Below are 24,960 nucleotides of genomic sequence, written 5' to 3'. Positions count from 1 at the left end.
CTGTCCTCTGAACTCTCTGGTCTCTGCCCATTGTAATCCTGTGCTGGCTTTTCCTATGGTTTTGGATTCTCACCATCTTTCTCAGTTTTTATGAGTGCAGTCTGCTTCTCTGCCAGCTCCTTTTGGCTCCCCCATGTCTCATTTTGCTTTTCATTCCAGAGGACTCAGCCCTCCAACCCTCCATTTTTATGCATTCTTTCATTCAACACAGCGGTTCTGAGCACTTACTACATACTAGGCTCTAGACTAGAAGCTGGGGATGCATCAATCCAGTCCTTTTTCCAGGAGCCTCAGTAGAGGGGGACGGACGGGCCTGAAGCCAAGCCAGAGGCTGAGATAGAAAAGTTTGCAGGGGTCTGTGGGAACAGAGTGGGAGGATGAACCACTCTGGCTGGGAGAGGCTCCAGGCTCTTCAGGCAGGGAAAGGAGGAGAGAGGTATTCTGGGAAGAGGGAACAGCATACATAAAGTTGAGGAGGTATCACTGAACATGGTGTGTCTTTGGAGTTGTATGCAGTTAATGTCACAGATGTTGGGGTGGAGACAGAAAGAATGGTGGCAGATGAAGCTGGAAAGGTACTTTGAGATTTGACCACTAAAAAGAAGGAAATTAACGTAATATTTCCTTTAATCCTTACAACATCTTCCAGATTTTACTGTCTCCACTTTGCATGTGAGGAGCCTGAAGCTTGCAGAGGTTAAGTGACAAATGGGAGGCAGCTGGTTAAGAAAAGTGGTTAAGAGCACAGGCTCTAGCGTCCTGGGTTCCAGTCCTAGCATCTCCACTTACTTGGGGCACTGAGTACTCTTCCTCTTCCTGGATCTTGTTTCCTATTTGCTAAAAGAGAGTGATAGTACTAGAGCCTACTTTGTGAGTTGGGGGACATTAGGAGGATTCAGTTTAAAAGCGCCTGAGCAGTAAATGTTAGCTCTTACGTGACAGAGTCAAGATTGAAACCCCAGTCTGTCTGAGTTCAAGGCCCTTGTATTGCTCGTGTATACCCTGCTCCTGGCCTTGATTGTGAAGGAGCTTACATGCACTGCTAAGGAGAATTTGGACTTGATCCCATAGGTAATGGGGAGCACTGAAGATTTTTAGGATGGGGAGTGGTTTGGACTCATTTTCCTGTTTGAAAGATCACTGAGTGGAGAGGGCCTGGGGACAAGGAGACCCGGACTGGGGGAAGGGAGAGGAGAGAAGAGGTGGTGCCAAGAGCAGAAGATGGAGTCCTAGGACTTGCTGGCTGACTGGGTGGAGATGGTGTGAATATCGTTCAAATCACAGTCCCTGCTTTGAATCCTTCAATGGCTTCTCTTAACCAGGGGATAGACTCCTCAGCCCAGCTGACAGAGCTCTTCACTCTCTGGCTCTTGTTTACTGCTCTAAATTCACCTCACACACTCCCTCAACCTCCATACACCTTAAACAAAGCCACATTCAAGGCAGAGAAGCAGGTGGCTGAGCATATATCCCTACCTACTGTCCCCCCGACCCTGTCCTGTCCCTTCTGTGCACAGTCACCATTTTCCTTTCTTTGCCTCACAGCACAAATACTGCCAGGCTATTATCCCTCACCTTAACTCAATAATCCCGCCCACCCACTGATACAGAATCTGTTCCAGCCTCTCAGTAACCTTCCTGGCACCTCATTTTTATTCCTCTTTGCCCAAGACCAACTACTCCCTCATACGGAAATCCACCTCTCACTGATTTTCCTCCTGAGAACGGCTACAGTTTGATATAGAAGCTAAAGTCGTGTGCAGTCTTGAGCAAAGAGGGACAAGAAAGCTTGGGTCAAAAAAAAAAAAAAAAAAAGAAAGCTTGGGTCCCCTTCTAATGCTGTCGAAAGAAATCCCAGAGTTCCTGGAGGTCCTGAAACTTCATAACTGATGCTGCCTCTTATCTCAGTATATGTAAACTGTTGGATCCAGGCACAGTATCTGACTGTGGCCCTGGTGTTGTACAAGTATTTCTCAAATGAATGAATGACAGACTCACTTCTGCTGTTTCACGCATGCACTGTTCTCCTCCATTGTCAGTGCCTCCAGGAAAGCACTCCCCATGACCCTGCCATTATCCAGTCCTTCCACAAATCCATCAGCCACCCAAAGTGAGGAAGATTACCTGCTCCGGTCCTCTCCTTTTACAGACCTTGAGCAGTTATGAGGGTGCAGTTTATAGCCATGGCCACCAGAGGGCTCTTCTCAAAGCTCAGGATTCCCTTGAGCAGCTTCACAAGAGCTTCACCTGTGTAGCTAAGCAGGTTCTTTTATTAGTTTCATTCTGCATCTGAGGTGTTCTGTCCATTTTGAGGCTCTTAGAGAAAGAACTGGTCATGTGGTGCCTTTAGAGGACTACTTTTCCAGCTATTTCCAAAAATTTCTTGGGAAAATACTATTTTCTTCTAAGGAAGGGACAGAAAAAATGGGCTTGATGTTATGGTAATCTGTGCCCTGTGCAGGACTTTTTAGGGAGGATAGGTCCCTGAATGTGGGCAGCATGAAGACTCTACCCTGGGCTTCAGCCCAACCTAGCTGGGGTGCTCCATTCCAGCCTCAGCCCACCCCTGGTCACCTGCTCCTTCAAGTGGAGAAGCTCTGGACTTGGAAGACTTCTTGGGCAACTCACAGATCCTTTGACTGCAACTGTCTCACCAGCACAGTGGGAATGCAAACACCACATCTATCTCACAGAGCTGTGTCAGGGTAAATGAGCAAATGTAGGTAAAAGTGCTTTGAAAAGTGTGATGCTCAGTGCCACCTCCATTTCCCTACTTAAATCACATTCCAGGATTAGGATGAGCACAAACAATAAGCAGATCACAATTATAACAGGTCAAAAGGGTTTCTGAACTCTTGAGGAGAAATGATAGCATAAAATCTTAAGTTTTTAATTATTAAATGTAAATTACTCTTAAGATTGCATAAGATAAATTTCTATCAATCAACATAAAATTATAATCCAGAAAAATTGTTTCAAAATCAGAAAAGAAATAGTCATTGATATTTTGAATATCAGCATATCATCTTACAGACCTACATTTTTACATTTTTGTGAGTGACTATTTCAAAACACTTTACCAAAGTAAGTCACAAGCTATTTTTCCTGGTATTTTACCCTAGAATTGGTAGATAGTTACTTGGTTTAAAATTTTCAAAGCAATAATCTTCTTTATCTCACAGACTCTAGATAATCTGAAGGAAGGGAAACACCATCTACGTGTGAGGCCTGCAGACATACCTGTTGCCGAGAGAGCATCTTTGAACTACTGGAGAACGTGGAAGTGTATCAGCAAACCCTCAGAATTTCCTATAAAAAGCCCAGCCTTCACAGGTATAACCACAGACTGACCTTTTCTGAAGCCCAGACCAGCTTCCCTTCTCACTCTAATAGAAGTGGCTTCAATCCAGAGAGTGCCCTGATTTCTGAACTAGTTCTGGATGATTCCTCTACCTTCCTGTCATCTCCTTTGAGCTTGTACCTGCCACATGCCCTCTCCATGACTTCTTACTCACTGGAACTAAACATCCTTCTCCATGTTCATTCCCCTGCATGCTGGTTTCACTTGGGCAAGGCTGGGCTGTATTCCACCCCGTCCTATTGGTCAGGGCACTCCACCATACTTTCAAGTCACCTCTAACCACCACACAAGGAATGTCTCCAAATGATCACTGTCTGGTGGGTGCCTTGCAGCATAGATCGACCTACCTGGGACACCAGAATAGCCATTCATGATTATTGATGGGTTTTGAGCTTTCGGGAGAGTCAAAAGGATCTATTTTATCTGTAGGTCATCTGTTTTATCTGTGGTTGGTTTGATCAATTAAAAAGAAACAAATAGGTAACCAGTATGAATTTAATGACTGAGTATATAAGCCAAAATTTCACATGTCCCACTGCCCTTCACTGCAGAAAAACTAGATTTCCATGCCCTGCTCCCCACCACACTTCTGCCAAACCTAGGGTTACATCTGAAAAGAGTGAGTGAGAAGAAGGAGGTATCTGGCAGGGACCATCTCTGGGGTGATCTCTTCAGCTTCCTCTGGGGCCCCTGGGTCAGTGAGAGCCCTGCCCACTTCTGAGAGCCCTGGCCTCTGGGAGGTGGTGACACCCCTCTGCACGTCCTCCTCCAGGCCTACATGATAAGGCACCTTTGGGACTTATGGATACACCACTGTTAGACACAGAAGAGGAAGTGCACTACTGCTTCCTGCCCCTAGACCTAGTGGCCAAGTATCCAAGCCTGGTAACTGAAGACAATCTGCTGTGGCTGGCTAAGACCGTGGCCCTCATCGAGTGCGAGTGCAGCGAGTTCCGCTTCATTGGTGATTGCTCTATCCGGGGTGGGGGGGGGGGGGTTGGGGGAGGGGGAGTGGGGTGGGGGGGAGGTGGCGGCAGGCTGATAGGACCCATCCACCCCTCCTAACCCCACACCCCTTGGAGGCCCAGCTTGGGGCTTAGGGCCTCAGGAGCTTCCCTGGGCAGAGCTGGTGGAAGCATGACAGAGCCTTCCTGGAAGCAAATGGATTCTCAGCATTAGACTCCCACTAGCCTCAGGGCTATTTTATTCCCTGTTCATTTTGGAATGGCCTGGGTGTAAAGAGGCACTGGAAACTAGCTGCAGTGGTGTCACGGGCCACAAGAGTTGGTGTAAAGGGCAAGACCCTGAGCTGGACTCCAAACTACTTATCTCTCTGCCTTTATGTATCCAACTGGGCTCTAGACCTCAGTTCCTCTCACCATAAAATGGGGGAATAGGGTTGTTTCAAAGGATGGTCCCTTCCTCCTCTCACTTCCACTAAACTCAGGATAAAAGGGAAGAAGGGTGGATGGTGAAAGGTTCCCCAGAATCATTGTAGAATTGTCCACCTGAGCTAGTGGCTTAAGGAGGGATGAGATCTTCAAGCCTGGACAGAAGAGAGCCTCCCTCCTCCACCAGGACAGGCTCTGGTGGGGTGTGAACTGAACTGATTCCAAGATGCTGCTGCTGCCTATATGAATAGGGCAGGAAACACCCAAATTGTACTGGGGACCAAATGCCTGGAACCCCAGCCTTTCATAGTCACAGTCACCTGGAAAGTTGTCTATAATGTGCTTCTGAATCTCCAAGTTGCTTCACATAGGACAGTAGCGTTGGCTCCATCTCTGCAGTCCAGGCAGGGACAAACTGCAAGAGCCACCTGCCAACCCAGGCTCGGCCAGGCCCTTCCTCTCTAAGCGGCAAGACAACTCCCTCTTTTGGAATGACCTGCTCTTGGGTCAAGACTCACAGGGTAAGTCTCAGGGCCAGTGTGCTCACCAGGAAGGCCTGGCTTGGGAGCCCCAGGCCAGGCCATGGGAAGCCACACCCACGGACTCAGACACAGGAAAACAAAGTAATTTGGGGTTTTTCACCTTGAAAACCACAGACTGAAAGCTAATCTAACCAGGTATGTTTAGAAATTGTTTTGGAATAAGGAGCGCCTAGGATAAGTTGTAGCACCAAAAACCTGCCAAAACCTGGACCTACAATTAGATCAGAAATAACTTTGTTAACCCATTTTGTTTCCCTTTGTTTTTCAAGTGAATTTTCTCCGCTCACAGAAGATTTTACTACCAGATAATTTCTCCAACATCGATGTGTTAGAAGCAGAAGTGGAAATTCTGGAAATACCTGAGCTCAGTGAAGCTGTGAGGTTGTACCGAATGAACACGGGTATGTCACCAGGGGAACCTTGCCCTCCCCTTGACATCCTGGGGCATTCTGGGCTTTAGCCAGAAAAGCCAAAAACAAACATCTTTCCTCCCGCAACCACTTCGGGCTTTGGGTGGTGGTAAGAGAAGTGGGTGTTTTGGCTGACTTGGAATCTGAGAAGAGAAATTTCAGTCTGAAACCCAGTGTGCCCTCTGTCTGCTCAGTCTTGCCACTGACCTGTAGGTAGCTCAGCCCAGCCTGGGTGGGGAAACCGGGCCAGAGTGTCCAGGGGAGGGAAGTTGGGCCTGAGGCCCGGCTTCCCAAGGTCAGGGGAGGTCTGCCCTCCTTGTGGATGTGTCAAGCAACTGGGAACTTGTAACTAACCCCTACCTGCCACTCCCATCCTTCCTCTTCCAGGCATAGCTGGAGGGCGTGGGAAATTCCCCATAGGACTTCAGTTAGCCCACACACCCCCCAGTTCCTTTGTCCCCCCTACTTCAAATCCCTGGCTGCTGTGCCTGTTTCTGCCTGCTCCTGACACTTCCTGACCCTGGTCCAGGCCTTCAAGTTCCCGGCCCAACCTCATTCCAATTTGTTCCTCATATTTTTTATTTGCCTTTAACCATCCCATTTCCCAAATCCTGCATGTCTATGGAAGCTACTGTGCATGTTGCAGGAGCTAGCTACCTTAGTGTGGCCTCAGCTGGCATTCTGAGAATATATAGAACTGTCTTGCACATGTGAAGTTTGGCCTGCGTGTCACCAGGTATTTATTCCATGGGAACCAGACTTTCCCTACTTCTGGCCAGCTCTCCCAGACTCCTCCCCAGGCAAGTGGCGTCCTATCCTATTTGGGGGTAGTGGCATCCTGCTGCAGGTCTCAGGAGCCTGTCTTGGGATCTTACAACCCATTCAAAGGGTGTAAGTTCAAACCTCTCCCCCAAAGACTTCTGTTCCTTCAGAGAACATGGGTCAGAGAGATGAGTAGAGTGGTGCATGCTGCACAAGAGCTATGTGACGTTGGAAGGGAAGCATGCCTGTGGACGGGCTCTGTAAGCCATAAAGCAGCCCCCAAACACAAAGCATGTTTTTTGTCTTTTATAAAGCACCATAACTAAGGGAAACAGCTCTCGTAGCCTTGGAGGTAGAGGTGCTCTCAAATCTCAGCTGTGCCCCACCTAGCTTTGCTATTTGGGGCAAGGTTCTTAACTGGCCTCTCAGGACACAGTTTCCTCATCTGTGATAAGAGGAGAGTACTACCCCTCTTGTAGGGTTGGAGATGACCCATGAAAATCACCTGGCAGCTTGCCACTGGCCCACTGTTGCCACTGGAACAGGGTCCTGTAGACTGTGTATTGTGCCCACTGCAGGAGAAAAAGGTTTCACCCATGAGCCTGCAATACAAATATCCAACCTGAAAGTAACACTACACAGTGTGTCTCCGGGGAAAATTCTGCCCAAGAGTGATAGGGACTGTGAATCCGGGAAGCCTGTAATGCACATTAGGTTCTATGCTATGGTTGTCATTCTTTACCCATGGATAATTAGAGCAGAGCTTGGAACTAAGGGAAATTCCTGCAGAGGCTGGGGCCAGATGGCTGTTATTCTGAAATTCAAATGTTAGTGATACAGCTAATTAATCTACCCCCCATACCCACCCCGCCTCTCAACAAATAGTTTTGACCTCTAAACCTGACTGAATATAAGAAAAACTATACTGATTTCGAGCAGATCCAGATTTGGCTGTGCAAGGAAATAAGCTCCCTCAAAGTCTCTTTAGTTACTGATTTAAGGCAGCAGTAGGAAGCAAGACCCAAAGCTTCCAATACAGTTATGACCATGAGGGATCTAGGAGTCACCCCTTTCTCTCTGGCACAGGTGGCTGTTCCCGGACCTCCTGTCCTCCTCCAAGCCCTGGGAAGGGGGGCCGTGCAGCAGGCCTAGAGTCTGTGAAGCCACTGTACGTGATGGCCCTGGGTCTGCTTGTCAAGTACCCAGACTCCGCACTGGGACAGCTCCGCATCGAGAGCACTCTGGATGGAAGTAGACTGTACATCACTGGGAACGGGGTCCTCTTCCAGCACGTTAAGTAAGGCCATCCTCAGAGCACAGCTTGGTCCCACTCAGGCTGAGCTTTACCTTTCTCGAGGAACCAACCTGGGGCCCTGCCCATGAGCCAGAGAAAGTAGTGTCCTTGGGGACAAACTGATCATTTTAGCCACTCCTACTACCCACACCAGCACCACCAAATTTGGGCCTCAGAGGAGAGGCCTGGTGCCAAGGTATAAGGTTCCCAAGGTTCAAAGGTCTCACACTGTTTCATATTACCATCCTCTGTAATTCATTGCTCTGGTTCTAGCCCTGTGCTAGGTCTGAGGTGACCAGGCCAGTCACAACACTTAGGGTGCTGGATAGTCCCCCTCCTTCAAAGGTCCTCCCCACAACCCTTGAGAGGCTCCCTGACACACAGAAAGTCAGAGCCAGGGGTGAGCCCCCCCCACCAAGAAGCAAGGCAAGGCAGGCTTCCTGGAGGAGGTGATACCTGGCCTCTGCCTTGCGGGATGAGCTCAGAATGTTCCCATTAGTGCAGGGGCATGGATTCTAATCCTGTTTTTTAAATTAATTTAATTAATTCGTTAATTTATTTATTTATTTATTTATGGCTGTGTTGGGTCTTCATTGCTGTGCACGGGCTTTCTCTAGTTGTGGCGGGAGGGGGCTACTCTTCGTTGCAGTACATGGGCTTCTCATTGCGGTGGCTTCTCTTGTTGTGGAGCACCTGCTCTACGCATGCAGGCTTCAGTAGTTGTGGTGCACGGGCTTCAGTAGTTGTGGCTCGCGGGCTCTAGAGCACAGGCTCAGTAGTTGTGATGCATGGGCTTAGTTGCTCCGCGGCATGTGGGATCTTCCTGGACCAGGGCTCGAACCTGTGTCTCCTGCATTGGCAGGTGGATTCTTAACCACTGCACCACCAGGGAAGCCCCTAATCCTGTTTTATAGAAAGGTAAACAGGTTCGGAGTAGAGCAACTCTCTTAGGCTCACAAAATACACTGGTACCAAAACTAAAGATAGAAGTGGGTTTTCCTGAGCACCTGGGGAGAGGGTCAGCCAACCCCAAACACTGTCTTACCCCAGAACTGTCATTTGTGGCCCACACCATCCATCTCTCCCAGAGATGTCCCACCCCTGATGTCACAGGGCACAGAGGGCAAAGACAGGTGCCTTTGGAGGTGGGGGGTTTCCTGGGCATACAAGGTATCAGTAATCTCCCAAACCGTGACAGGCTGCCACATAGTGACTGAGATGTCTTGGGCAGATATTTATGGGGGCAAAAATGGAGTGACTGGGCCCTGGCCTGGATTCTGGAACCTGAGACGGGCTTGGAGGCTTGCAATTAGTCAATTTAGAGGGCTTTGCTGAATTAGGTCAAGCTCAGCTCCAAAAGGGTGAGCCTATGTGTCCAAGTATACCCCCCTATGAGACATCACCAGAAACCAGTTAAGGAAACGATGTTAGTGGCCACAGGTTTGAGTTAGTGTTAGGGCAAGACATTCTAGACATGGAAGGTTGACAGGCTGGACTCCCTTGGGGTGCAGTGCTGAGGCTCTCTGTGACAGGCCTTTCCTCTGGGCAGGAACTGGCTGGGGACTTGCCGGCTGCCCCTGACTGAGACCATTTCTGAGGTGTACGAGCTCTGTGCCTTCCTGGACAAGAGGGACATCACCTATGAGCCAATGAAAGTGGCTCTGAAGACTCATCTGGAGCCGAGGACTCTGGCACCCATGGATGTGCTCAGTAAATAAAGAAGCTTCTCAGTTTGAATTCAACATCAGAGGAGGGTCTAGGGGATCACAGAGGAAAGATAAGGCTGGCTAGAACCAGGAACTGTAGATGGAACAGAAAAGGAAAGCTAGACTAACATCTGTGGGTTTCACCTAAAAGGAAACTTTCATGTTAGGTGACCCCTCCCCACCCCAAGCCCACAGGTAGCCTCAAGTAGTCCAGGCTGAGCAGTGCAGACTGACCCAGTTGGGGGGCCACATGGGACCCCAAGGGCATGCCTGCTGTGGCTCTGGGAGCCGATGCTATGCCCATTTGGTCCTCGCAGCCATCCAGGGAAGAATGATCCCTGGGTCCATTTAACAAAAGAAGCAGAGGCTCAGGGAGGTAACTTGCTTATATTACTAGATCGTGTTCAAGCTGGGATTTAAATGAGTCTAAAGCCAATGTTGTTTCACCAGCTGCCTGTAACTGTTTCCTAACAAAAAGTGTTTTAGATCAATTTATGCTATATTACTATCATTCAGCAACATTCAGTACGTATTTGAGCACCTACCATATACCAGGACAGTAGATAACACTAGAGGTACAGAAGAGAGCAAAACAGACCCAGTTTCTATCTTCATGAGGTTCACAATCTAATTATATACCTCTTGGTTATATCATCTATTTATATACCCTTCATTCATTACAAAGCTCATTAGAAACTGGTTCTTAATACAGAACAAAGCCTAAATCTAGTCACCCCAGGAAAAGGGTCATGAGTTCATCTTCCCAGAATAAAGCCCCATTCTCCAGACATGCCTTGAGGCTTGGTCTCTGTAGAAGTGACAGTGATTTGATGAGAGGCTGGCTCTATGATATTTGCCAAACCATAAGCACAAACATACAGAGGGACTCCTAGCTCCGGTCTGAGTGGCCATGTGGAAAATTACACACCCAGCCAGAAACCAGAAGCAGTTAGCAAGGTAGGTAGAAAGGTACATCAGCCAAGCTTTCTTGGGAGAGGTGGGTCAGGGGAAGAACAGCAGTGCCCTTGGGGTTGGTGGCCCTCCCCTAACCCAGAGTCACCAGCTGACCCTCCAAGCTGCTGTTCTAAACCCACCTTGACACCCAGGAAACCATATGGTGAGCCACAGGGAAGGCCTGAGGAGCAGAAAAGGTTGATGTCAGGGATTTCTGCTGCTTCTCAGACTAGGCAACAGAATATGACTGACGAAGATATTGCGTCTTAACATGTAATGGACAAAATTTCCCTTCTGGCCACGTGATGTGTTCCCTCTCATTGGTTTCCTTAGATGAGGAGTGGATGGCAGAAATCACTGTGTATTCCCCCCAACAGATCGTCAAAGTTTATGTTGGAAGCCACTGGTATGCAACCACCCTGCAGACCCTGCTGAAGGTACTGCTGGCCCGAGGCTGCCCTCCTCTCCTTTTGGCTTCTGCGGCTGAGAAGAATCTGTCACCTGACCCTCACACAGCCTTCAGCACCTGATTAAAACAAGGACCTTCCCTCTGCTCCATGGCCCAAAGTGCTTTTATTGTATGAGCAGCATTCTGGGAAGGCCTTTAGGAGTTTGGGTAGGGATGAGGCCAGTGTGAGGGGCCTGGACTGAGCAGGACATAGGGTGAGGTTCCAGATGCCTCAAGAGAGTGGTCTAGGAGCCAGCAAAACTTGAAGGAGAGATGATGTGCTTCTCCCTAGATGCTCTGCTCCTCATTATGGCTCCTTGTGGCCAACAAGATAGGGAGATGGAAATCCCAAAGCCTCTGCTCTAGAATGGTTAGGAAAGCAAAGAGAAGGCTGACCTTCCCCTTAATAAGGACGTAGCCCTTTAACTAACAGACTAAAAAGAGTCTGGTGTCCAACCCTTTGCAGTATCCAGAACTGCTGTCCAACCCTCAGAGAGTGTACTGGATCACATATGGACAGACCCTGCTGATCCACGGGGATGGCCAAATGTTTCGACACATTCTCAACTTCCTGAGACTTGGAAAACTATTTTTACCATCTGAATTTAAGTGAGTGAAGGAAGGAAATCATATAATGAAACCCCATCCCTCTTCAAGAAGGAAATTTGAGTTTGTAGCCTTCAGGGAGATTATATTATTTCCAATATGTGAACTGCTGTTCAAGGCAGCAGCTCTGGAGGCTTATAACCCCACCCACACTCCCACTCCAGATGCCCAGTGCGACATCTCCTTGTCATTTGCAGGGAATGGCCCCTCCTCTGCCAGGAGGTGGAGGAATACCACATCCCATCCCTCTCAGAAGCCCTTATCCAATGTGAGGCATACAAGTAAGGAAACTGCTCCTGACACCATGTTCTAAAGTTTGAACCTTTATATTCCTCTTGGGAATCCTGTCCTAAGTCTCACCTCCCAGTAGGACCTGTTCTCCTTAGGGTTAAGGGGGTGGAGCAGGCCCAGGATTGGGCAGGGACCTAAGCAAAACCCTTTTAAGCCCCTTCTCCCCTGCTGTCTAGAGTGAACTCCCAGCCAAAGGGCAGACGTGGTCGATGGACTAGTGGAAGCTTCTGCTTACTAACCAAACCCTCTTGGAGTCTGCAGGTCATGGATCCAGGAGAAAGAATCTGGAAATGAAGACGTTTTTCCCATCAGAAGGCTGCACGTGGTGACAGAAGGGCCAGGGTCACTGGTGGAGTTCAGTAGAGATGCCAAAGAAGTAAGTCCCAGCATTTTTTGGTTTGGTGTTGTCCTGAAAGAACACCAGCACAGGGCTCAGAGGGCAGACCGCTACTGAGGAGCATGGCAAAATGAAAGAGCCGGGCCTACATGGCTCCTGGCACAGTGACTGGTTTCTGAACCTTGAGGGAGACACAAGGAAATGCTGGCTGCCTGTGGCCTGGGATGCTGATATGTCCCTTTGGCGTGTGAAAGGACCCTGGGCTGGTACCACCCCCACTCAGACTGAGCAAATCTCAAATGTAAGACCCATGTGGGGGATGGGATTGTTCTGGGTAAGCAAGTGAAGTCTTAGAGACCCAGCTTATGAGATCTTGGGTAAGGCTTCGATGTGGAAGCACAATATGCCCAGAGCTGCTGTGCCCTCCCTCTCCAGACCACAGCTTGCATGCCTATGGAGTTCCAAGACTGCAATGACAGGACTCCACGGAACAAGGCCAAGGGGACCCTGGCCAGGTCCAGCCAGGTAGAGGAGGCTGAGCAGTACTTCCGGATAATCCAGGTGTCCCTATGTCGAGGTGCCAAGAGGGCGGGTAATCCCAGCACATACTCACACTGTCCTGGCCTATGTGCCAACCCTAGACACTGGGGGGCCCACCCTGAGAGTCCTCCCAAGAAGAAGTGCACCACAGTCAACCTCACACAGAAATCTGAAAGCAAAGACCCTCCTGTCACCCCCGTGCAAAAACTCATCTCCCTGGTAAGGGAATGGGACATGGTCAATTGCAAACAATGGGAATTCCAGCCACTGCCAGCCCCCCGGAGCAGCTCCTTGGAGGAAGCCACCCTGCAGCTCCCCTCAGGAAGTGAGGCTGTTTCCCAGCCCAGCACCTCAGCTTCCTGGACAGGCCATTACACAGCCTCAGAGAAGGACCCAGGCCCACAGGCAGGGGCTGGAGCTGGAACCAAAGACAAGGGGCCAGAGCCAACCTTTAAGCCATACTTCCCCATGAAAAGAGCTGTCACCTTGAAGGACTGGGGCAAGCAGAGGCCAAAGGAGAGAGGTGAGTCCTGTCCCATCCTTGACCTAATTCTCATTTACAACAGAGAAGGCAAACCTTGGCCAAGACCACAGAGCGAGTCAGTGATTAAGGGGGACTAGAGCTCTGCACTCACTGATGCCAAGCAGAAGACCCAGAAATGACAGGCGCACTGGCATGACTTGGGGGCTTGAGAAACTACTTGAGGCATGTGGGAGGAAGTGCCTATAAAGTGATAGGAGCACAGAGAAGGGTTGGGGGCTGAGGAGTCAGCAGGGGAAAGAAGGAGAAGCCTTGGGTGCTTGAGGAAACACAAGTCATGGGTCTAGCAGCTGGAGACCAGGCTTCACATGAAGTGATAAAGAGATAAGGCTGAAGACATAAGGAAATCAGGACAGGTCTTGTGGGTCAGATTCAGGACCTAGCAGTTTGTTCTGATCCTAAGGGGAGTGGACAGCCACTGAAGCATTCTAAACAAGGAAGCAAGCAGTCAGGTGTGCATTTAGAAAGTTTGTTCCAGGGCAGAGGAAATGCAGCAGCAGAGGATACGTGTTAGAAATGCCAAGATCATTCTAGATGAAACAAGTTAGGCAGTTGGAAGAAGCAGGAAAGTATCAGGCCAAGGAGGGGGCAGGTTTCTGGTTTGGGTGATTGCAGGGGGGTGGATGGTTACTGAGGCAGGAAGGACAAGAGAAGGAGTAGGACTTGGGGAAGAGGACACATTGCATGTGAGGTACTGATGGACATCCAAAGGGAGAAGTCCAGAAGACAGGAGGGTATATGGGGACCGGGCTGAATAGACAGGTGTGTGTGTAGTGGGGAAGTGTGGAGCAGCCCAGGGAAGTGAGCTGAGAACTGCTATGATGGACTGTTTCCTCTGCTCCTTCAAAGTCCTTCCTACAGTATTCTGTCATTTTCCCTTTTAGCGGCTCGGGCCCTGCTTGGAGGGGTCTTCTTGGGCCCCACCTGTGAGTCCCAAGTTGGTTTCTTAAGCGTATTCTTTTTTTTTTTTTTAATTAATTTGTTTTATTTTTGGCTGTGCTGGTCTTCGTTGCTGCACACGGGCTTTCTCTAGCTGCGGCAAGCAGGTGCTACTCTTTTTTTTTTTTTTAATTTTATTTATTTTTGGCTGTGTTGGGTCTTCGTTTCTATGCGAGGGCTTTCTCTAGTTGCGGCAAGCGGGGGCCACTCTTCATCGCGGTGCGCGGGCCTCTCATTATCGCAGCCTCTCTTGTTGCGGAGCACAGGCTCCAGACGCGCAGGCTCAGTAATTGTGGCTCACGGGCCCAGTTGCTCCACGGCATGTGGGATCTTCCCAGACCAGGGCTCGAACCCGTGTCCCCTGTGTTGGCAGGCAGACTCTCAACCACTGCGCCACCAGGGAAGCCCCAGGAGCTACTCTTAATTGCAGTGTGCAGGCTTCTCATTGCGGTGGCTTCTCTTGTTGCGGAGCATGGGCTCTAGGCCTGTGGGCTTCAGGAGTTGCAGCACGCGGGCTCAGTAGTTGTGGCTTGAGGGCTCTAGAGCACAGGCTCAGTAGTTGTAGCGCACGGGCTTAGCTGCTCCGCGGCATGTGGGATCTTCCCAGAACAGGGATTGAACCCATGTCCCCTGCATGCACAGGCAGATTCTTTTTTTTTTTAAATAAATTTATTTATTATTTATTTATTTATTTTTGGCTGAGTTGGGTCTTCATTGCTGTGCACAGGCTTTCTCTAGTTGTGGCGAGCAGGGGCTACTCTTCGTTGCAGTGCGTGGGCTTCTCATTGCGGTGGCTTCTCTTGTTGCGGAGCACGGGCTCTAGGCATGTGGGCTTCAGTAGTTGTGGCTCGAGGGCTCTAGAGCGCAGGCGCAGTAGTTGTGGCACGTGGGCTTAGTTGCTCTGCGGCACGTGGGATCTTCCCGGAGCAGGGATCAAACCTGTGTCCCCTGCATTGGCAGGCAGATTCTTAACCACTGTGCCACCAGGGAAGTCCCTCAAGCATATTCTTCAGAGTGGACATGCATCAGCAACTCCCCACAAAAGCTCCTCTCATAATTTTACAAAGATTTCCAGTCCCCAGCTGGGTTGTTATCAGCTCTATTTACTACCAGTCCTAGTTCAACAGAGGATTTGGAAAGTTCCTTGGAGTTCTGAAATTCAGGATTTGGCTTGCAATGATTCAAGGGCAATGGAGAGAGGAGAGCCAGAACATGCCCCTGCCCGCCCAGGGTACCACTCCTGAGAAGCTGGAGGCAAAGGCTCGTGACTGACTGTACTGGTCTGTTGCCAGAGGTCTCCTCCCTGCTTGGGCTCTGAGATGGCTTAAGGAGAGCCCTCCCCCCATGTTGTTTTCACAGAAAGTCCTGCCCCTGAGCAGTCTCTGCCTGAGGCCAGTGAGGTGGACAGCACAGGGGTCATCCTCAAAGTGACCCACCCCCCCGTGGTGGGTAGTGATGGCTCCTGCATGTTCTTTGAGGACAGCATCATCTATACCACACAGATGGACAACCTCAGGCACATGCCACCCACAGCCAGCCCCCAGCCCCGAGGTAAGGCTCTGGAGCCATGCCTGGCCCTGCACTTCCTCGCAGAGATGCCTGAGCCCCCACCCAGGGTACTTCAGGGATACAGTCTCCCTTGGAAGCCCTACACCTCTCCCTTACTCCGGGCTGGCTCTAAGGCTCTAGCCGTGGCAGATGTGGCCACATCCACTCTCTTCTCCACAGAGGTGACTTTCCTGAGTTTCTCTCTGTCCTGGGAAGAGATGTTTTACGCACAGAAATGTCACCGCTTCCTGACTGACATCATTCTGGATTCCATCAGGCAAAAGGACCCCAAAGCCATCACAGCCAAGGTGGTCTCCCTGGCCAACCGGCTGTGGGTACGTGTGATAGGCCTCAGGCCCTGTTCCTTCTCCACTGTCCCCTTGCCTCCACAGTAAGTAGGCAAGGCAAGAGGAAGCAAGCCAAGATGGGGTCAGGGGAGTAAGGGGAAGAGGTCAGGGACAGAAGGGCAGGGACAGGGAGACAGGGCAGCAGCATCTGGACCAAGCCTTGGCCAAGAGGCAGTTTGAAGTGACAGTATCCTCTGACCTCTGCGGCTCCTGCAGGCCCAGGGAAGCCCCTGCTGTGCATCCCACTCTGAGGGGCTGGGAGCAAATGTGTGTCACACTGCTGCCCCCAGCCCTGCCTGACTGTGGGCTCTTCTGGCAGACCCTGAACATCAGCCCCAAGCAGTTTGTGGTGGACTTGCTGGCCATCACTGGCTTCAAGGATGACCGGTACACCCAGGAACATCTGTACAGCTGGGTGGAGGTGAGGGCCACCTGCACCCCACTGGGAATGGCAACCCTCCAGATGCCTCAGATGGACACTGTCTTGCTGCATGAGGGCCAGGCCAGTGCTGCCCAGAAGGCAAGACAGGCAACTAGACCTCTAGTCCCTGGTCCCAGGGAGGGAGGAACAATGGATGAAATTAACCTGTCTAGAGTGGTCAAAATGCAGTATTCAGGCCACTGGTTTTTGTAGTTTTCCTCCCATGTTACCAATTTAGCCTTCATCACTAACAACCCTGACTATACTCAGGGAAGCACATCATATGAGCTCAAGGTTTTGGGGTGCTGAAATCAGAGAAACTACTGGGAGTCAGATAGATGTTTTCAATGACTGATACCAACTTCACCTACTCAGCCATGATGTCAATACTTTTGTACATTCCTTTTACACTTAAGCTGCTTTAAAGCAGTTTTTACAAAGAAAAGGAAAATGTTCAATAAGGGCAAAGGAATGACTCAGGTTTTTTGTTTTTTGATTCCTTAAAATAATTTTAGGATTCACATTTTTAACATTGTAGGTGAAAAAGATGTAGCTAATTTTTCATTAATCTGGCATTTCTGTAATCAAGTACATTACTATAACACCTTTCACTATAAACACAAAAGTGCCAAGTTACTATCCTATGCCTAGTCTATTGAGTGGAAAGTGAAGTCAGCATCTACGACTAGAAAGTGGAAAACCAGTGGCAGGAAACATGCACTTTTGACCCTCTATTCATTCTGTCGTGTTCCCTGGTAGCCACTCCAAACCACAGGTCTGTGAGACGCCTTTAGGCAGAAGTGAGCTCAATAGCATCAGGTGGCCTTGCCTTGACCCTGCCCCCACCCAGATAGGAGGACCCCATCCACACAGCCAGAGTAAGCACCCAGCCAGGAAGTCAGGAATAAGACAAGCCTTTTCCTTCCAGCTCACGCTGCCTTTCGCCAGGAAATATGGCCACTGTGTGGACCTGCTCATCCAGAGGGGCCTGTCGAGGTCTGTCTCTTACTCTCTCCTGAGCAAGTATTTACAAGATGGCTAAGGTGCCCAGAAAAGCTGCCCCACAAACACCCCATCCCATCGCCAAGGTTCATTTTAACCGGGGATGTCCCCAGAATGTGTGTGCCCATCCAAGGGTGTGTTAGTTTATTTTTTATTATAAACAAAGAATAAGTCACAAGTCAAGGGTCTGGACTCCATCTCTGACACACCAAAGACCTTACAACCAGTGAAATAATCTTAAACTGAAAGCTATTCAAAAAGCTTTGAATCAATATAACCAAACTGACCCAGGAAAGAAGGGGCTGGGCCTGGGGAGCCAGGGCAGGCAAGAGTAAGAGTCCAACAGGGATGAGCTTGGCTTTGAGACCAGGGGTTGGGAAGCAGTGGCTAGGAACCCACCTGTATTCCTACTGAGGGGTGGGGCAGCCCAGTCACTAGATGTCCCACCACCCTACAGCATAGAAACAAACACCCACCCTCTGTTCTGGGTGGGAACAACTGGGGTGGGAGCTGGAGATGGGGACAGAAAAAGGGGACATGAGGCCGGGGGCCCAGAATCAGGGTGCTCATTTAGGCTCTGCAACCAGCATCCCCTGGAGAGGTTCCTGCTGATCTCTCCAATGACACAGACATCAGAAAGCGTAGTCCACAGGGCTGTGCATGTAGGCTGGAGGCGACCCAGGTGCCACCCATGGCCTGGTCATAGCAGATCCCGAGAGAGGTGATGTTCCTTGGATCTAGCAACTCCTGGATCCACTGCCCACCTTCAAGCCCAGGCTCAGACCTGTGGTGCAAAGCTAGGCATGAACATGTATTTCCCTGGCTCGGGGTCCAGGTGGGGTCTCTGAGGAATGGCTCTGACCTACCACCCCCATTTCCACCTAAAAGCAAGGCGGCCATAGGCCCAGGCAGGGCTGAGAAAGGGCTGGTGGGTATAAGGCTAAATAGCACTCACATAGGACAAGTCCTCCAGGCCCCTGCCCAGGGCCTGCCCTGACACACAGCTGCTGTCCGAACCACTGGAGCCACTGGCTGACGGGCACTGGGAGGAGACCTCTGAGTCCTCAGGAGCTAAGAAGGGAGACTGGGTGAGCTGTCAGCAGAGGAGGCCCAGACCCCAAGCCATGCCCTCCTGCCTCTGGCCAAGCCCAGACCTACTCAAAGATGGCTGGCTGCCCAGCTCAGCTTCAGTCTCCAGTACTGCTTCCTCTGGGAAGCTGGTGGAATACAGGGGCCAGCGGAAGCCCAGAACAGCTGGGTCTCTGTACAGATGCAGGTTGAGGGACCCCAGTACAGAGCAAGAAGCAGGGTCTCCAGAAAGGGAGCTTGAGGCCCCCAGGTAAGGGCTGTCATAGTCAAATGGGGCCACAGCAATGGAGGCCCGAGAGCGAACTTCTGTATGAGAAAGAGGGTCAGGTTGGGACAGGCCAGAGCCCAGCTGGGCCAAGGTCCTGAGGGGAGCGCAGGCTAGGGCTGACAGAGGTCCATGTTGCCGCCTGTGCAGCTCTCCTCACCCCAACCCCCTGCAGCCTGCCTGCTACCTTGGCACTTCAGGATATAGTTGACGGTGCGGTCGTTGATAGCTTCTTTGCTGGGGGCGATGTCGTGGAAGGCCTTGTTCCCCACACCCAAGGACACCATCTCAGCCATGCGCACCTCTGGGTGGAGAGTGGACATCTGGACATGAGCCCAGCCCTTTATCACTCTTCCCCCTTATATTAGTCTCTCTTGTACACCCATAGCCTGCAGATTGTCCTGTGCGCTGAGCCTTTCCCAACAATCCCATAAGGTGTCATAATTCTCCTTTTAAAGATGAGGCCTCTGACACTCAGAGGTTAATACTGTGTGCACAGTCTGAGACTGACTGCAGGACTGCCTGACTTTGGAGTTCTTTCCCCTGCGCTGGCTGCTGCTAAGGGACCTTTTCCACCCTCCCAAGTATTTCCAGGTCCCTAGGCCCTCCTTGGGGCCCCTCTGGGACAATGTAAGCTCTCCAAGGAGGGGAGCGTGGGGTGAAATGGGGCAGGGACCCACCCCTGTTGTGGACAGCCTGCCTCCAGAGCAGGCGAGAGATGTCAGCTGTCCAAGCCTGCTTCGTGGCCAAGCTGGCAGCTTGTAGCACAAAGGTGTCCCTGGCCTTGCGACGGCGAAACCAGATCTCAAAGCGCAGGTTGCTATCCCCACAGCACTCAGTGAGGCCAAGGTCTGCCATCTGTGTGGCCAGGAAAGGAGCTTAGTGAGGCACTGGGGGTGCAGGGGGCAGAGGGAGGGGTTGGGTGGGCCTACCTTGAAGGAGCGCTTGTAGGCAAATGTGTCGATGCCTTTGGGTCCTCGGCGAGGCTTGCTGAAAAGCAACAGCTCCTCAAAGAGGAAAACACGACGCAGGGACTTGTGGCGCCCAGAGCGCACTGTGAACTCATCCTGTCGGACCAACTGCCCCTGTTCCTTGAGGTTGACCTGCCAAGTTGAGGCCCAGTGGGTGCCCAGCCTCTTCTGCCCCCTCCCTTCACACCCACTGCCCCTGCCCACCACAGCCTGTGATGACTTACGTCACAGCCCTGGATGGCATCCATGGCTAGCAAGTCATTGCCGTGTCGCAGCTGGAAGCGCACGAGGCTCTGGGCAGCCCGCAGGGCACTCAGCTCTGGCACGGTCCCCCCACAGGCCCGTGCCAGCTCCTGCAGCAGCAGTGCGTACTTGCTCATGCGCTGGATGGGCTTAAGCAGATAGGAGGCCAAGTCCAAGTGGTCCCCCAGTGCTTGCTGCTTGTCCTGCCAGGTGCGTAAGAGACCGTCAGGGAGCTTCAGGTTATTTGCTCCATCCCCCCCTCCCACTACAGTCTCAGGCTCACCTACCCTGAAAAAGATGTGACCATAACTGGTCATCAGGGCATCGGAGCATGGTTTATTCTTGCTGTAGAGTGCGTACATCCCAAACTGCACCCTCTGCAAAGATACACAGCTTGGCCTGGTGCAAATGGGCCAGCGTCCAAGGGGGCCAAACCACTCTCAGTTTGGGAGGACCAAAATGCCTAAAGGTCCCAAGGAGGCCTCCCCACACAGAGCCAATGTGCCCTGCTTTGAATGACGGGTGATCTGGCAAGAGGCACTGTGCGGAGAGGGGCTTGCCCGCAGGCCCTCTGGGGAAGAAGTCCTGCATACAGCTCTGCTGCTCCCACAGCTCTGAGGGCAGTGCTCTAATCTCACCTCACCTCGGACTACACCTTCCCTTGCTCACTATGCTATGCTACACTGACTTCTCTCTTCCTTGACCACTGGGCCTCTTTCCTGCCCAGGGCTTTGCACTTGGTCTTTCCTCTGGATGGAATGCTCTGACTGCAGCCCCTCCCTCTGGCCTTAGCTCAAACATCAGCTCCTCTAAGCGGCCTCTCTAACTGCTCTCTCTAAAGGGGATACCTCTGCCTTGCTGCTAACTCACAATCACCTATCTATCCCGATTTTTCCCTCCTAACCCAACTATAATATGGAATTATCTTTTTTACTTTTATGTCTCCTCTGCTAAACTAAAAGCACCCTGAAGAACAGGGACTGGTTGGTCCTGCTCATAGCTGTACCCATCATAGGGCCTGACCCCAAGCACATGCCCAATAGCTCTCTGTTGAACGTGGCAGAATCAGCCAGAGCCTGTGCGGCCTGTGGGGCTTACATGGCGCAGGAAGGCATAGGCCACCCGGGGTGGGTGCTGGGTACAGGCCTCCAGCTCACGCAAGAAGAAATGACGGTGGAAGTCCCGCAGCTTCTCCAGGTTGCCAAAGAGGTGGGCGCGCTGGCCACGGAGGCCCTGGGGCACATCAGGGCGATCCAGCTCAGGGAAGTAGTTCTCCATGGTGTAGTCAAGAGCATGGACATACTCCCGCTCTGTAGCCACCATCTCCGCCAGCACCAGCTGGAGTCTACCAGGTAGGTGGAATCAGGACCCAAGACATCTGCCCTGCCACACTGCCCTCCCCGCCCTGCTCACTACCTACCTGTTGGGACTCCTGGGTTCAGAGCTACCTGGCGGAGGCATGGTGGGGCATGACCCTGACTGGGCACCAACTCCAGCCTCTGGTCTGTGGCAGGCAGCCACAACGGCCTCATGGTGGCGGTGGTGGGCAGATTCTCTGAGACTCAGTCCCAGATTCCGATCAAGGCTGTATGCCTTCCTCAGGGGAGGGGTAGCAGGTACAGCCAGCAGCCGGCTGACACACAAGCTAGATGTGCTACCTGTCAGGGGTGGCTTCAGAGCAGCTTCCAACTTCTGGTCCAGGGCCAGCCAGGTGTCCTGGCACCGCGCCCAGGCCCAGCGGCACTCCTGGCGGATACCCTCAGATCCCAGCCCTGTGGCTAGAGCCCACATCTTTCGGAAGTGGGCAGGAGGCAAGTCAGGATGCTTGGTCCAATGCAGCTGCAGCCGTTGCAGCACAACCCCTGGGCGTTCCTGTTCCAGCTCTGCCAACACCCGCTGCCCCTCCTCAGCCCACGTCAAGGCCTGCAACACCAAGGCCAGATAGGCATTGAGGAAGGATCCCACCAAGACTGCTGAGCCTTCTCCTCTACCTCCCCCCATCCCCACAGAATGTTGGCCCCAGGCTGCATCCTCAGTGGTAGGATTTTGGGGTCAGACTGAAGATAAGAAGAGAAAACAGGCAAGATATACAACAAAGCTCAAGCTGTCGTAGAGCTGAGCAGCCACCCCTCTGACTTCACTGACCACCTGGAGCCAGGGATGGGACCCCTCACCCACCTGCTTGAAGAACTGCAACAGCCTCTCAGCATCTGCCAGCTGCTGCCGCCGCTGTACTAAAGCCCTACAGAAGTCGGTCAACTGGGCTTGCAGGGTCAGAAAGCGGGCCCCAGAGGGGCCCAGTTCAGCCGCATCCCAGCCAACCAGTGGCTGCAGAAGTTTCTCCCCTCGCCTGACCTGCTCCTGGAGACAGAGACTGGGCTCAGCAAGCCCGGGCCTGGTAGTGCAGCCCGCGAGCCCAGGTCTTTTCCACAGATGTCTACATGTCCTCATCAGTCATTTCTGTGAAGACCTTCCCTCCACTCCCAACCCATTCCCCTCTCCCTCCGTGCTCAATGAACAAGTACTAAACTCACCTGGGCAATTCGGTCCAGGTCCCAAAAAGGGCCTTGGGCCTGAAGCAGCATGTCCAATGTGGGTTCCCTTGGCTCCTCAAGTGCTGGCCAACCCACCTGCTGTAGCCACACTTCAATCTGGAGGAGTACAAACAAAGAAAGGAGAACTGCTGTGGGGTGGGGGTGATGCTTGAGATTAGAGGTGACGCCCACCTGGGCGGATAGTTCTCACCTGGTGCAGCTCGCCCTCCTGGGCCTCCAGCATCTGGACCAACTCCAGTGCTTGTACTCGCTGGTTACTCTGCAGGGTCAGTTGGTGCAGCAATCCATCCACGCGACCATACAGCTCCTCAACCTCGTCCACTGCAGGCCTGGTGCATGGTACATGTCTTAGCGCCCCTGCTGAGTGCCTAGCTCCACTCCACCCTGTCCTAGGACCACAATCCTGGCTGGTTCTGAGCCAGCCACTGAGTCCTTGGCATGGGATATGGTGGGCTGGGGAAAGATCTGGGCTTCCACCTACCTGTAGTCTGGGCTCAGGGTCACCTCTGGAACCTCCTGCTTCAGCCGTGCCAGCTCCAAGGCTCCCTGGCACTGTAGCCATGCCAACCGAGGTGAGTCTAGCACATGCTGCATCAGGACCCGTGCCTGCCGCAGCAGCCGACCGACTTCCTGTGATTAAGGGCAACAGGCAGTGGAGGTGTGCGTGGGAGAAGAGGAAGAAGATAGGGAGCATTCGGGGAGGTGTTGAAAGGAGACACTCACCCCAGACTCCATGGGCTGGGGCACAGCCTTCATGCTCTCAGTGGCCCCCTGGAGCAGGGCACAAACCACCTGGCAGCTCTGCAGTAGGGTTTCCAGACGCTGTGAGCAGAGGCAGGCATGACCAGGGCAGTGCACAGTGCTAGTCCCAGGTATCTTGGATCCCAGGCCACTGCACTGCTCAAGCCAGCCCAGGGGAGCCTCCTCTGCTGGCCAGACTGCCTGCCTACCCACCCTATGCCCCACCCAGTGCACTGACCATCCGGAAGCCCAGCCAGGCCTGGTGGCAGTAAGGCAGGCCTCCTCCTAGTGAAGTGGGCAACCCCGAGGTGGAGATGTGGGTCAGCAGGCTCTGATGAGAGGACAGCTGCTCTAACTGCAGAAAAAGAAGGTGTAGTGGACTCAGGCCTGGTGGGGAAGCGCCCCACCTCCACCCTGGCCAAAATGGCCCAGTCCCTACCTGCAGCCCTGAAGGCACCTCCTGAGGCATCTTTCCCACTAGCAGCACCTGGTGCACCGACCCTGGGGCTGCTTCCTGCAAGGAATCTGAGCTCAGCCCTGCTCCCAACCCTATAAAAAGGGTTGGGGGGAAGAGGAGAGCTATAATCCTGTACTCACTTGCAGCTGGCTGAGCCCCCAGAAGAGGGAAGAGATTGGGGAACAAATTCGGGCGTCCACTAACACGGTCAGTCCCAGGGCCTGTACTTTGGGCCTAAAGGAGCAGGCTTTGATTCAGTATCTATTTCCACAACCCTGCCATCCCCTTGCTCAGGTTCTGTCCCCCAACCTCCTCCCCAACCTGGGGATGCTTCGCAGGTAGAGCAGGAGGCGGATGAGTTCATGGCTGCTGCACTTGGGGTGAAGCCAGGCCGGGTTATGGGCACTCAGAAGCAGCACTGCCCGGCCTTCTACGTCCCGAGTCCCTGTGCAGAGAAGGCAGTGAACACCTGCACAATCAAGTCACCCCACCTCTTCTGCCTCTAGTGTCTCCCAGTTACCTGGCAGGGCAGCCAGGCCACTGGCAAGCAGCTCCCAGGCGAGGTCTTGGGCCAGGAGGCAGCCAGTGGACTTAAGGAGCCTGGATCCGTTGGGGTCTTATGAAGGAAAATGGCTTGGGTCTACATTGGGCCATTTACCCAGAGAGCCCTACGTGAACTTGGGCTTTAGCCTGAGTAGAGTCAGAGGCCTCCCCACCTCCAGGTACCCTTACTCCCTTCCAAGACTTTCCTTCCTTACCTGCCTCCAGTAGCTCTGACGATGTCTCAGATAAAAGATCTCCGAGGTTCACAGGGTCACTGTCCAACCCTTCAGGGTCCAAGCTGATTGGCATTGCCCTGCCTGAAACTGAGTCCCCTGCCAAGCCTCCTCCTTGGCTGTCATTCTCATCCTGTGCCAGACTAAGGTGGGAGGACATTGGGCATAGGAGGATCTCCATTCCAGAGGAGGCTGGTTCCTCCCACTGGACTGAGGAACCTCCTAATACGCACCTCTGGCCATCCCCCGACCCATCTGCAACCTTCTGTCCTGGAGGTGACTGAAGCTCACCAGGCAGAGGGCTGCCCTGTAGCCCTTCCCCCTGGGCTGCCCCTGCTGGTGGGCTCGGAGGATTGGGGTTCTGCATCTGGGGAGCAGGTTCCCCCTCATCCCAGGCATCTCTGAAACTGCACACAGCAAACC

General features: G+C 52.2%; 2 protein-coding genes across 3 annotated transcripts in view; one reads left to right on the top strand and one right to left on the bottom strand.

Annotated features, from left to right (window-relative positions):
* Window positions 1-17,618, top strand: part of KCTD19 (potassium channel tetramerization domain containing 19) — a 31,648-nt gene extending 14,030 nt beyond the window's left edge. The window contains exons 3-16 of the mRNA XM_036833863.1: window positions 3,183-3,333; window positions 4,134-4,325; window positions 5,564-5,695; window positions 7,553-7,763; window positions 9,310-9,470; window positions 10,754-10,857; window positions 11,335-11,477; window positions 11,672-11,755; window positions 12,027-12,141; window positions 12,538-13,165; window positions 15,482-15,673; window positions 15,851-16,005; window positions 16,337-16,438; window positions 17,367-17,618. Coding sequence (XP_036689758.1) covers window positions 3,183-3,333; window positions 4,134-4,325; window positions 5,564-5,695; window positions 7,553-7,763; window positions 9,310-9,470; window positions 10,754-10,857; window positions 11,335-11,477; window positions 11,672-11,755; window positions 12,027-12,141; window positions 12,538-13,165; window positions 15,482-15,673; window positions 15,851-16,005; window positions 16,337-16,438; window positions 17,367-17,480 — 2,484 coding nt within the window. The 3' untranslated portion in view covers window positions 17,481-17,618. The remainder of the gene's footprint in view (window positions 1-3,182; window positions 3,334-4,133; window positions 4,326-5,563; window positions 5,696-7,552; window positions 7,764-9,309; window positions 9,471-10,753; window positions 10,858-11,334; window positions 11,478-11,671; window positions 11,756-12,026; window positions 12,142-12,537; window positions 13,166-15,481; window positions 15,674-15,850; window positions 16,006-16,336; window positions 16,439-17,366) is intronic.
* On the bottom strand, window positions 12,042-24,939 carry PLEKHG4 (pleckstrin homology and RhoGEF domain containing G4). Of its 2 annotated transcripts, none has more exons than XM_036833861.1 (21): window positions 24,520-24,939; window positions 24,282-24,377; window positions 24,083-24,206; window positions 23,902-23,995; window positions 23,744-23,818; window positions 23,543-23,659; window positions 23,287-23,385; window positions 23,045-23,193; window positions 22,754-22,892; window positions 22,543-22,659; window positions 22,187-22,369; window positions 21,429-21,931; window positions 21,107-21,353; window positions 20,296-20,385; window positions 19,990-20,211; window positions 19,727-19,897; window positions 19,475-19,652; window positions 18,982-19,098; window positions 18,599-18,835; window positions 18,396-18,511; window positions 12,042-12,174 (listed from the first exon to the last, which is right to left on the bottom strand). In XM_036833861.1, the coding sequence occupies exons 1-21, from the start codon at window positions 24,902-24,904 to the stop codon at window positions 12,109-12,111; spliced, it is 3,525 nt and encodes a 1,174-aa protein (XP_036689756.1). In that variant the 5' UTR covers window positions 24,905-24,939; the 3' UTR covers window positions 12,042-12,108. The 2 variants fall into 2 exon arrangements, with proteins under 2 accessions (XP_036689756.1, XP_036689757.1); XM_036833862.1 differs by lacking the exon at window positions 12,042-12,174 and adding an exon at window positions 17,641-18,224.
* Window positions 24,940-24,960: the final 21 nt, after the last annotated feature.

The sequence above is a fragment of the Balaenoptera musculus genome, chromosome 19, assembly GCF_009873245.2.
Source record: "Balaenoptera musculus isolate JJ_BM4_2016_0621 chromosome 19, mBalMus1.pri.v3, whole genome shotgun sequence".
Lineage (NCBI taxonomy): Eukaryota > Metazoa > Chordata > Mammalia > Artiodactyla > Balaenopteridae > Balaenoptera > Balaenoptera musculus.
The sequence above is the reverse complement of the archived record's forward strand: the minus strand, read 5'-3'. Positions and strand labels throughout refer to the sequence as shown.

Bases quoted from the DNA above. Each gene is read 5' to 3' on its own strand.
- PLEKHG4 (XM_036833861.1), bottom strand. From the start codon at position 24,904: ATGCAGAACCCCAATCCTCCGAGCCCACCAGCAGGGGCAGCCCAGGGG. The intron at 24,207-24,281 runs GTAACTGGGAGA...TTCTCTGCACAG, and splicing joins TGGCCTGGCTGCCCTGCCAG to GGACTCGGGACGTAGAAGGC. The intron at 23,386-23,542 runs GTCAGTGCACTG...CTCTGCTCACAG, and splicing joins CCTGGCTGGGCTTCCGGATG to CGTCTGGAAACCCTACTGCA.